Below are 13545 nucleotides of genomic sequence, written 5' to 3'. Positions count from 1 at the left end.
AATAAATCCAGCTGCTATACAATGAAAGATTGATGTGAATTCTGACATAACAACGTAATAATTGTCTTAAAGGAAAAACAGATCACAAGATGATGTGTCAAGAATATCATGAAAGAAATGCCATGCCCCTTAGAATCATTATTTTGAGCGAATGGTGGTTTCACACTCCTTTAGCTACATTCCAAACTATCATAGTCAGGGACATCAACAATGAGCTTCTGGTATTCTTCCCATGTGTGGATCAATCCCTGAACGAAATATGACAAAGTAGCTAATACACGGACAAATTTAACATTTTTAAGATGAGGCCCACCCATTACACTTTGGCCGTAATTGGAATGATTAATAACTCAAGTTGTAACCTGTGAGTAACCATGGTAACACAATTTTTAAAATGTTTGCCTTTCTCTAAAATTATCCAAGTGAAAACTGGCTACAAGTTTTTACATTTTTGCCTTTCTCTAAAACTATCCAAGTAAAAACTGGTTACTTGGTCTTGTTAAGTCATACCTATATAATTAAGTAAAGGTAAATTAGCCTTTGCAAAAGTGTTTTTACTTTTTTTTTCAGTTTCAATGCCCGATCTACATCCTGCTCCAATGTCGTTTTTTATGCGCTGGAGTATTCAGGGCTGACATTAAAATGGCAAGCAATCTTACTTTGATTTCTCCTGGGATTCTGTGAAAGGTCTGCTTCTGATAGAGTAACGAGGTGAAGCTAATTACGTAGCCACTCTCGACCACCGACTGTCCGGCCCACCTGGCACACACATCACACGCAGGAACACATCTGATTACTTCTGCTCTCAGGCCATGGATTGAGTGTCCTGCTTAACAATGAATTCAACAATATCTCACAAATGGTGTGCCAGCCTAATGTGGAAGGTCAAGGTTGAAGTGATGCAATCTTTGAATCCCATGGGTATGCTGACAGACCAAGATTGACAGATCATAATTGAAGTAAATCAGAGATTCAAGTTCCAGATCAGAGACTCTGGCTCACAAGGGATGTACCTCTGCACAGTTATCAGGGATTCTGGCTAACAAGGGATGTAACTCTGCACAGTTATCAGGGATTCTGGCTAAAATGGGATGTAACTCTGCACAGTTATCAGGGATTCTGGCTAACATGGGATGTAACTCTGCACAGTTATCAGGGATTCTGGCTAACATGGGATGTAACTCTGCACAGTTATCAGGGATTCTGGCTAACATGGGATGTAACTCTGCATAGTTATCAGGGATTCTGGCTAACAAGGGATGTAACTCTGCACAGTTATCAGGGATTCTGGCTAACATGGGATGTAACTCTGCACAGTTATCAGGGATTCTGGCTAACATGGGATGTAACTCTGCACAGTTATCAGGGATTCTGGCTAACATGGGATGTAACTCTGCATAGTTATCAGGGATTCTGGCTAACAAGGGATGTACCTCTGCACAGTTATCAGGGATTCTGGCTAACAAGGGATGTAACTCTGCACAGTTATCAGGGATTCTGGCTAAAATGGGATGTAACTCTGCACAGTTATCAGGGATTCTGGCTAACATGAGATGTAACTCTGCACAGTTATCAGGGATTCTGGCTAACATGGGATGTAACTCTGCACAGTTATCAGGGATTCTGGCTAACATGGGATGTAACTCTGCACAGTTATCAGGGATTCTGGCTAACAAGGGATGTAACTCTGCACAGTTATCAGGGATTCTGGCTAACATGGGATGTAACTCTGCACAGTTATCAGGGATTCTGGCTAACATGGGATGTAACTCTGCACAGTTATCAGGGATTCTGGCTAACATGGGATGTAACTCTGCATAGTTATCAGGGATTCTGGCTAACAAGGGATGTAACTCTGCACAGTTATCAGGGATTCTGGCTAACATGGGATGTAACTCTGCACAGTTATCAGGGATTCTGGCTAACATGGGATGTAACTCTGCACAGTTATCAGGGATTCTGGCTAACATGGGATGTAACTCTGCACAGTTATCAGGGATTCTGGCTAACATGGGATGTAACTCTGCACAGTTATCAGGGATTCTGGCTAACATGGGATGTATTTCTGCACAATTAAGTACAGTGCCTGAGACCACAGGGCTGTTGAATTCAATTGATTCAAAGTGACCATGTTTACATCCGTTGGGCTATTTGCGTGAGTTGATTGTTTGTCCCTTTGAGTAGTAGAGGGATGATACACCGATACATCTTTGGATCACAATGTTTTTACTTCTCGATACAAGTATCGATCATAGTTGCACAAAAAATATAAAATATTGATTCTTACCTTAAATAACTGCTACACCAAACGTACATTAATTAGTAGTGAAAACTTGCAGTAAAAATGTAAATAAATCATCTATTGTGCCATGCTTGACACTGTAAATCGTCAGTGTGCCAGCTATTAAGTGACCGTCCTGTCTATGAAAAAGATGGCTTATGCACCACAGAGCATGTATTTAAATAACGTGAGTATTTGTGGTAGCAAACACACATTCATAACCATAAGTAAAATAGCCAAGTTCATGTAAACATAACACCTTGAAGGTATCTTCTGAATCTTAAATCTGATATCAAATTTGTATCATTTCTTATGTTGTCACAATACATTGGATTAGCCTGTTGATCTATAAATAGTTACATTTTTCTAATAAAACATCAACATGTCTGCGAACGGCAGTGCTTGGTAACATGTAATGTAGGGTAAATAAATCAGTATCACCAAACAATGATTCTTCAAGAATTGCATGTGATGGTCAGCAGTCAACAGTCGGTATTCTCAAATGGTCCCTGTCACATGTTGATAGTTATAACTGGTTCCATATTTGGTTTGATCTAATATGGTCATCACATGATCTCATATGGGCATCACATGATCTCATATGGTCATCACATGATCTAATATGGGCATCATATGATCTCATATGGGCATCACTTGATCTCATATGGTCATCACATGATCTCATATGGGCATCACATGATCTCATATGGGCATCACATGATCTCATATTGTCATTACATGATCTCATCTCAAGTCTAGTGAAAAATAGAGTCAAAGTTAAATGTAGGTCAATGGATGAAAACAGCAGTTTAAAACAAACTTATTTACAAATATGCAAAAAAAATCTTTAGGACTGTCACATTTCATAGTTTTTGACAACATTTTTGAGTACTGATATCATCAGATGTGGTAGAAACAGAGGTAACTGGCATGAGTGAGTGAGTGAGTGAGTGAGTGAGTTTTGAACAGAATTCCAGTTTTGTCATGGCATGATGAGAAAACACTGATGTGATGCAGGTCTCCGATGTTAAAAGCTTTGGTGAAACCCACGAGCATGGGTATGCTGCTGACAAACCAAGAAATAGAAATCAGGACTGGGACCTATGATCCCAGGTTTCTGGCACTATCTGGAATGAACAACAATTTTCAAACTAGGCTAGAACTAATCTACCCCATAGTACCAATTCAGCATGAAGAACTGAGGCTTGAGGCCATGTTGTTCACGGCTACAATTATATGTTGCTGGTGTGGCATAAAACACCATTCACTAATTCCATATTTGTGCAGCGGCAATAAAATTTCCGAGTCCCGGGATGGGATTCGAACCACGGATATTCTGATCAGAAGTAGGACGCCTTGTCCACATGACCACAGAGGTTAACCCCATCAGTAAGCTGACAAGGTAAGGATGTCATCTGTAGGATGACTCCACTCCCCACTACATTTGCAAAAAAGATGACTGACACTCCTCAATCTCCTCAGGTCCCATCTTGCGATAAAATCAATACAAGTATAACCACCTTATGAACATCATGAGTTATTTATCGGACTAGATCTGTGCAATAATTACTTTAGAGGCCTCCGGGTTATTAATTAATTACACCCAGCCCTATGTCCCCAGTACACAACACAAAGTGTTGATTGCCTGTCAGCAGATAATAAATCTGTGAAGAAAGGTTTAATTGATGCGAGCTTTGCACATGTTGACAGATCGATACTGATATCCCTTCATGACAATGACATCAATGTTTCGACACTGATTCTGCTATTTACATATTAGACTTGCTATAAACAGACCAAATCAATCAGAGTAGTTTCAAGTTTTATTTTTTTTTGTCCCAGGTTTCATCAGTTTCTGGTCGATTGTAAACAATATATGCAGATTTGAGATTTGAGATTGAGGCATGTTTTGATCAAAAGTGTCAGGAAAGATTGATCTGACGATCAGTGCATTGCAATTGTTCTTGGACTGGTGGCAAGACATCAGCAACAGGTTTTAATATCAACCAGTGACAATGATGCCAACACTATTAACCTGTGAGTGAGTGAGTGGGTTGAGTTTTAACGCCGCTTTAAACAGTATTACAGTTATATCACGACATGTCAGCTTAATGTGGGAGTAAAGCCTGAAATGATGTGGGTCTCAGACGTTTACCACTTCAGTGAAACCCATGAGCACGGGTATGGTGCTGACAAACCTAGAAACAGAATCGAGGCACACTGGGATTCGAACCCACAATCATAGGTTTCTGGCGTGCCCAGGGGACGCATCTCTGCACAATGAATCGCAGCACCTTAGACAACTGGGCCGCCTGTGACCCCTTATTAACCTGTGAAGATATGGGGTAGAATAGGTCTTTTAGCAACCAATGCTTGCTGTAAGAGGTGACTAAAGGTATTGGGTGGTCAGGCTTGCTGACTTGGTTGATGCATGTCATCATATCTCAACTGCGTGGATCGATGCTCATGATATCAACCACTGGATTGTCTGACTCGATTATTTACAGACCGCCATCATAGAGGCGTTAAACAACAAACAGACAAACAAGCAAACAAACCAAGACTATCATTTTGTGAAAACACATAATGAACATCACCCAAGTCACGAAGATAACAAAACTCGATGGAAGGAGTCTGAGACAAGTTGACACAGAGCAGGATGGAACCTTCTCTAATACTCTGAAGCCAGAGTCCAGTAAGTTACTGCCTCACTCAGACATATGACAGCTGCCTGTATAGAATTTAACTAAGTCTGGAAAAGGATGGATTTACGCAAAATGTGCACACAATATTTTTACATTTATTGATCCATTAACACAAAAACATATTGAAGTCACTTCTTACACCTCTGATCAATAGATATGTCAATAAAAAAACTAAATGATTTTATTTAACTTAATTATTTAACACAAACAAAACTGTAACAATACGAAATCAGTGACATCATTCAGCGCAATAATCCAACACAAGTCCTAACAATTCTACTATCTGCCAGTCAGAAATAAGTAGTCTGGCCTAAGGTGTGACATAATGTTTTGTTTGTTTACGGAACCTAAATGCATAAATGATATTCTTGGTTGGCCAGTCAAATGCCATGTAATCACTTACAAATTATTTACTGTAGATTACAACCAATAGTAGGGCTGGGACGGGTAACTTGGGTAACTTGGGTCGGGTGGGTACTTGGGTCGGGTGGGTACTGAGTAGGACCCGGGTACTACAATAGTGAACACAGACATTACTTGCTTTATTTAAGCACTTTCTGGCTATCATTGAAACTGAACATCCAAACTGAAACATCAACTAAACTGAACCAGAGCGTTTAAACATGAAAAACACTTTCACACACAAGCTATCATTGACAGTCAGATGATTGTAACCAGTAGCTTGATGTCTTGATTAACATGATCGTTTCGCTCTATATTCAACAGGACTATGAAGTTCTTGATATATTTACCACTGAAGTAATTCAGTAATTACTTTATCTTCATTACTGCTGAAAAATCAAGCTAGTTTTGCTTGTGATGTATACTACTCAAAAGAAGTTAAGGATCACCCGATTCTTTCATATTGGAAATGTTAATCTGTCATGGCATGAGAGATTAATTATTGTAATATGAAAGAATAATGTGATCCTTAACTTCTTTTGAGTAGTATATATCAGATGTGACTGTATACATGATATAGAATATGCTCAAAGAACATTATAAAATGTGCATCCCCGCAATGTTACATTTGCGTGATATTAATCCCGTACTCAGCACTACTCCCGCTATATCACAGCAGCCTGAAAGTCATCGAGTTTGGAGGAGACAAGCCAGTATTGACATTATAATCAACAATCCACCCTGTCAGGGTACATTGATATGGTATCAACCCAGTCATGTCTAGCTAATCCATTAAGATGCCACCTAGGTAAAGGCATCAGTTGCTTTGGACCAATTCTTACCCAGAATCCCCCCAGTTTAAACTTTTGTGTCAGCTGCTGATCTAAAATGGCCGCTATCATGAACATGAGTTTTACACGACACACAAATGTGCGTCCATTACGTACAAATGGAGAGAATGGATGCAGAAAAAATATATAATGCATTACGAGAGACCACAATAATATTCACTGTACCTACAGCGCATCAAGAGCAGTTATTGGTGTTATTTCATACATCAATCATAACCACTATGCACATGATCATTGATTCATTCGAGGCTCTAAAGTAATTATCAAAACATACAGTACACTACATCGTTTTGTTACTTTACAGGACCCCCATACTGCCTACAAGGACCCTTAAAATGAATTATGGGGGTCCCCTCGATTCTAGTACTTTTTAGGGTTGATTCCCGTCTAGGATTCTAACCCACACTGTCAGAGTGAGGCACCTAATAGCCAGCACACAAAGTCAGCGATCTAACCCACTCAGGTTCAACAATGTTTGATCACAATGTGTTCAGCAATGTTTGATCATAATAATGTATTCAACAATGTTCCACCATACTAATTATGATATGTGTACACCAGTGTTTGATCATAATGATGTGTTCAAAAGTATGTTTGATCTCATAACATGAATATATATGTTCAACAATATGTATCATATGTTCAACAATAATAAATATGACAATATATACAACAACAGGATGTAAGATAATATGAACAACAATATGTTGTAATATAATATGAACAACAAAATGATGTAAGATAATATGTGCAACGTTATGACATAAAATAATATGCAGAACGCTATATAATGATGTTAGATAACATGTACAACATTATGACATAAAATAATATGTACAAAGCTATGATGTTAGATGATATGAGAGGTGAAATTGGGTTTAACGTCGTAGCCAAGATTACTGCACTTATATAGCGACATGCATGCACATGTGTGTGTTTGTTTGTGGCTGCTTGTACTAGTTCGGACTGATGCCGATTTATAGTGCTAGCACACTGAGATACCATGCCGCAGTTTAACATGAATACCCCACTCAGACACAGTATACTGTCTCCGAGCCGACCAGTCCTTGTTTTAGCCCCTTAATGCCAAACGCCAGACAGGGTAAGAACAAGTACCATCTTTTAACGTCCTTTGGTATGACGCGGCTGGGAAATGAAGCCCGGACCTTCCCCTCTCCGGGGAGACGCTCTACCATTAGACCACGGAGGTGGTCCTAGATAATATGTACAACACAGTGAAATACAACATACAATAACAGTCATCATGGTTATCTTCAACATGAGAGATGACAATGACAGTAGTGCTGAAAAGGGAAACTTTCCAACTACACAAGCTGGAAACTAAACTGCATTATTAGGAATAATCATATTGTCTAATATGTCTCATATGAACAAAAACATAAATCATGTACAATCCAATGACATATATGCAGAAAAATATTAGGCTAATATCTAATATTAATAATACATTTTAATTTCAGGTCCAAGTTCTGTAGGTCACACTTTTAACATCTACTGAGAACTCAAACACAAGTCATCATCACTCTTCGATATATCAACAAATATAAATATCAACATACAATTTTGTTTCCATAATCATAAAAAGATCTACTTAAAGCAAAGTCTATTGTACGATTCTTACTACATCAAAGGATGTGTTTATGAATCACTATCAAACTGTGATGATATCAAGTGATCCTGAAAAGGTTAACATATTCTGTGTAACCAATGTTTGTTCATGCTGCACAAGGGTGTGTTCTAATATTTTATGAGTGCTTCATTCTAGTGTCCCGACGCCTCAGGTGAGGTGAAATGGGGTTTAACTTATATAGCGATGAGCATGTATGTGTGTGTGTTTGTGTGGCTGCTTGTACTAGTCCGGACTGATGCCGATTTATAGTGCTAGCACACTGAGATACCATGCCACAGTTTAACATGAATACCCGACTCAGACACAGTATACTGACTCTGAGCCGATCAGTTCTTGTTTTAGCCCCTTAATGCCGAGCGCCAGACAGGGTAACAACAAGTACATCTTTTAACTTCTTTTGGTATGACGTGGCTGGGGATCGAACCCCGGATCTTCTGCTCTCCGGGCAGACGCTCTACCATTAGACCATGGAGGTGGTCCCGGCTCCTCAGTCTCAGATCATGTAGATTGCATACATGATGCTGCAGTGAGTGAGTGAGTGAGTGTGTTGGGTTTAACGCCGCTTTTAGCAGTATTACAGTTATATTGTTGCGTGGCAGCTTAATGTGGGAGGAAAGCATCAAGTCATGCAGGTCTCAGACGTTTACCACTTTGATGAAACCTACAAGCACGGGTATGGTGCTGACAAACCTAGAAACATAATCGGGGCAAACTTGGATTCAAACCCACAATCATATGTTTCTGGCGTGCCCAAGGGATGCAGCTCTGCGCAGTGATTTGCACCACCCATCCCCCCACATGATGCTGCAGAGATTTTCTGGTCCAGGGTGACATACGAAACAGCCTTAGCGCTACGACTGTCATAAATCTGTGTTAAGGTATGGGGGTTACAATCGCCTGAGCGCCAAGATCGCTTTGAACAATGGCACCTAGGCTAGAAGAGTGTGGTACAGATTCATTGACATGAAGCAAAAGTAAATAGTACTCACATGTTCAGCAAAGACTACAAGGGCCCCAAACTGTGGTGCGATGTCAGTGACGAATCCGGTTGCATCCCAGAAATCAGTTATGGACCCTTCATTGCCTGTATAGAAGAAGATGGGTCCCACACCGCGATTCCACCATTTATCTGACAATGGTAAACAAGGATTTTAACATCATTGTAGTTTAGTGCCGATGACATGGTTAAAGTCCTAAAATGGACAGTTAAAATAAGTTCCTGGTGCCTGGGTAAAGTACACACACCGAAATAATATTTTTGTCAAACACAACCTCAAGTTTAGGCCACACATTTTTTATTTTCACAGGCCTGCCTGGCATCCAGTCTAAGAATTAAATTAAACATAAAAATATTTCTTTCTCCTGCTTCTAATATAAACCCTCTAATCTCTTATACAATACAAAATGTTATATATAAATTCCATGTCTACATCACCATCAGTGATTCAAGAGGCAACCTGCGGTTTTAACTTCACAGCAGAATGACTTTCATATAAATAAATAATTGACATTTATTTATAAGTGCAATAATCTTGGATGTGACGTTAAACCTAATTTCACCTCATCATCTCAGTTTTAAAGATCTTGTGAAGTAATTGGGCTGGCAGTTGACAAAAAAAGACATTTCATATTTATTTCCTTATTTAATAACTTATCTACATATGTTGTTGTTTGTGCTACGTTTGAAAAGCTTGTCTCTTATCGGTTTTACATGTCATAAGATTTATATGCATCATTGAGTTAGGAGGTAAGGAACAAGAGTAACCTCCCTTTCATAATAGTTCAAATAATTCAGATTTTGAAAGATTATTGGCATTTTTTTTAATCACTGACCATTTTGCTCTTATTTTCAAGGGAAAGAGTCCCAAATTCACAGCCAAATTTTGCCAAATTAGTGATGAGTACATGCAGATCATGCTGCCTCTTGACATGATTGGGGGCGGTCAGGTAGCCTAGTGGTTAAAGCATTTGCTAGTCACGCCGAAGATCCGGGTTCGATTCCCGACATGGGTACATTGTGTGAAGCCCATTTCTGGTGTCCCCTGCCATGATATTGCTGGAATATTGCTAAAAGCGGCGCAAAGCCATACTCACTCACTCTTGACATGATTCACAGCTAAATCTTAGAATCTTAACAAAATCTTAGAATATTTAAATGGCACTATTCCTACAAATGTCAGTACATATGATACACTGTACTAGTAAAGTCAGGTGTCTACTTAAAAGAAGATTCACTGAAGTGTTGACTATGTATATATACTTTAATTCTGTGTCAGCCAAACTAGATCCTCTCAAGGCAAAGTTAACAGACTGTAAAACTAGGCTGGAATTTCTTGGCTTGATCATAGCGCCACATGTTCTGTCCCTTCTATGTCCCACTGACCAAACGGACTCCACCTCTCATATCACTTGCATTTGCTTCAAACAAAATGGCAGCTCCAAGTCAAGACAATCAAGATCTATATTGTAAAAAAACATGTCACACTTCACAAAGTGTACCAAATCATGTTAGCACATAGATTAAAAACATGAAAATATTTGAAACATATTTGTTGATGCTAAGTTGACTGTGCACATGCTTTGCAAATCCTGCAATTGATCGAAATCAGCATGACAGTAAACAAACTGGATGTTGATTTCATTACTCAATTTTGATTGGACTGTTCAAAGAGTTGGTAGTCCAGCCAATACATAATTCCATAATTCCAGCCAAGTCCGGCAAGAGTTTAAACAGGACTTTTCTGGTTAATTAACTCCCTTGCCTAGGGAAGATGGCCAAACTAACACATTGAAAGCAAAACAAATAATTAATTTGGCCTGCTTTTATCATGATAAGGTAAGCTGCTGCCTGGGTGTATCTATATGACCTGTGTCACGAGGAAAAGATTAAAGAAATGTGATACAAAGCTTCCATCAATGTAAACTTAACAAGTTGTCATCTACGCCAATTACTTACCCACCTGCTACTATGGCAATCAAAGAATTGCTGCATCATCGTCAAGGATAAAAACCCACATTAAATGTTTATAAAAGAAAAAAAAATTCATATTTTTATGTCCACAGTTTTGTAAAGTCTATGTACAATTATCTATTAAAATCATTAATGTTTTTGGAAACAAATTCAAATCAATTTAGTCAATGTTCAACCAGTCTATAGAAGTAACCAAACATATGTCATTTATCAGTCCAGACAGTGTTTGTTCATGTCCTAGATGAGGTAGATATTTTCATGCTATCAGCAGTAGTTATAGCAATGTAAGATTGAGACCAACCTTGAACCTTCCTCGTAATTTTGTAACTTGGTTAGTGGTAGTTTTAAATCCAAGTAGTTTTGTTATTCTGGGGTTGGATCATGCCCCAGATTGCTTTTATAGCATCATATATATTTGTGTGGTTTCATAAAAGTTTGACATGAATTTAGTCAGACTGGAAGCAAGTTCAGTGGTACATTATTTTACTAAAAATTTCCACTTTCATTTTGGCATGACAGTTACAGTCCCTGTTTTTGTGTAGGTTTAATGGGCTGAACGTTACCAGGGCTCATTTTAAGGAACTTTATTTAACTTGCAGCAGGTGTATGTAGACATGACAGCCCTGTGTTCCTATAATGTCAACCACTTGGTATATTCTACTAAAATTTTCAACATAGCCAGGCTGAAATGCCAGGTGCTAATGCAACTTCCTGTCCTTGACAAAAACGCCTTCTACTGAACAACCTGTTTACAGATTACACAAGGAATACAAAAATACTAATTATGAAATGACACAAGATATATGAAACTATTGGGTCAGGACACTATTCCAAATAACCTGTTACCGGCTGACCGAGCAGTACCCACTGTATTTGAAAAAAATACAAAAAATATTCTGCAGTCATTTATTGTAAATTCTGCACCCAATTCTGCAATCTTTTAAGCTAAATTTTCGTGAATTCCGTAGTTTTGCACCTATTTGACTTGTGGCAGGTATTTTTATGATAAACATATCCAAGGCTACAATACCTTATTGAAGTGCAGCTGCAAATCACTAGTGTTAACATGCAGACATGCACTTTTGGTAAGCAATAATTCGAAAGTCGACTCTGCTTCAAAGTGTTTACATGTTTAAACCAGATTTGGACTTAAAAAGGAAACGTTCACCAGTTCTGCACAAAATGTGATTGTATGCAAGATAGGTAGATTTCTGTAGCGATTGGGCATTTCTGCAAAATCTTCTCCGATCGACCGCAGTTTTTAGCGGGGACTGACAGATGCTAACTTATCAGAGTAGAGGACTTCATTTTGACAGGACCTGGTATATTGTGTACAAATAGGCAATGTATTTGATCCATGAATGATAACTTGATATACTTGATACTCACAAACGCATGACAAAAATGTAATGTCTTTTATTTCATGTCAATCATTGAATCATGATGATTTTCACTGTTTGTATAGTTTTACTGCTTCAAATCATACAATCAATCATACTATCACAGACGTACCGGTACTTCAAGTGACTCACCCTGAATGAGATATCGCTGCTGGAAAGTCTGATTGCCGTAGCTGAGGTAGTTGAAGTGGTCCACAGTTTGGGTATAGTACTTCTCTGTGTACGGCACACCCTGTCCATTCACAACAGCGCTAACAACACAGAGACAAAACACAAGTGGCACATAGGAAGTCGCCATTTTGAATATCAGTTTGTCACATGACAACAATCACATGACGATTTTCTCTTTACAATTATCTCCCCTTCACATGCATTCACTTCTGAAAGCTATTAATATAATATGGTCTGCAATTACGAACAGGTGAAAAAGAAAGAAGTTATATGTCGCATGGAGGAAAAAGTTTAATGTGATAGTTAATTGGTCAAGCCAAACTGGCAACGCTGGATCGATCATCCACCACTTTTGGGCTGTACGTGGCATCAGCCAGAACGAGTCAAGTACACTTTATTCGATCCTTATCTTCTGAAAATCTTACGACGGACACTGGAAAATAGAAGTTTTAACCCATAGGTTATTCACGCCTTGTAATAGATTTCGCTCCCTATTGTACATCGAACATTCATATACAATGTATGCTCCCTCTTGTAACAGCATAGCGATCATTCCGGTGATCAGCAAATGTGCACGCAACCTTATGAACTATATAAACTGTTCTAAAGACTGACTGTTTGTTATGCGGAGTTACCACACACCTATTGTTCTTTTTTTTGCTTTCGATCCAAACAATGTGACGTCGAAAAGTGCAGTCAGTCGACGGTGACGTCATCTATTGTTCATGACGTCACACGGGCTAGATAAGTGAATATTCACGTTTTGGGCAGCATTTCAGTTACATCACGGCGTGACATAATCAGCTTTACGTGGGAGGAACGCCCGGAGAGATGCAGGTCTCTGACCACTTTGGTGGAACCCACGAGCAAGAGTTGGTGCTATGAAGCAATGTTCAATCAAGGGCGTGGTTTTCATTTTTACCCATGATTAGCGGATCCTGGCATGAACATCGGAGGCTGCGCAGCGAGTTGCCCATAAAGGAGGGGTACCGATGACGTATTCTGTCCCGGAGTCCCCACGGTCGTTTGGTTTGTTGTTTAACGCCGCACTCAGCAATAGTCCAGCTATATGACGGCGGTCTGTAAATAATCGAGTCTGGATCAGACAGTCCA

The 13545-nt window shown here is 39.0% G+C and overlaps 2 protein-coding genes across 2 annotated transcripts in view; both read right to left on the bottom strand.

Moving 5' to 3' along the window:
- LOC139459631 (probable G-protein coupled receptor 21) overlaps positions 1-726 on the bottom strand; it is a 51960-nt gene extending 51234 nt beyond the window's left edge. Inside the window, exon 1 of the mRNA XM_071241216.1 lies at positions 660-726. The gene's annotated coding sequence lies outside the window, so the exon portion shown is untranslated. The remainder of the gene's footprint in view (positions 1-659) is intronic.
- LOC139459630 (dipeptidyl peptidase 2-like) overlaps positions 1-12559 on the bottom strand; it is a 105618-nt gene extending 93059 nt beyond the window's left edge. Inside the window, exons 1-2 of the mRNA XM_071241212.1 lie at positions 12394-12559; positions 8880-9019 (exon numbers count right to left, since the gene is read on the bottom strand). Coding sequence (XP_071097313.1) covers positions 8880-9019; positions 12394-12559 — 306 coding nt within the window. The remainder of the gene's footprint in view (positions 1-8879; positions 9020-12393) is intronic.
- Between the last annotated feature and the right edge of the window lie 986 nt (positions 12560-13545).

The sequence above is a fragment of the Haliotis cracherodii genome, unplaced genomic scaffold, assembly GCF_022045235.1.
Source record: "Haliotis cracherodii isolate W230 unplaced genomic scaffold, xgHalCrac1.p SCAF_13, whole genome shotgun sequence".
Classification (NCBI taxonomy): Eukaryota; Metazoa; Mollusca; class Gastropoda; order Lepetellida; family Haliotidae; genus Haliotis; species Haliotis cracherodii.
Note: the sequence above shows the minus strand (reverse complement) of the source record. Positions and strands in the feature narration are given on the sequence as shown.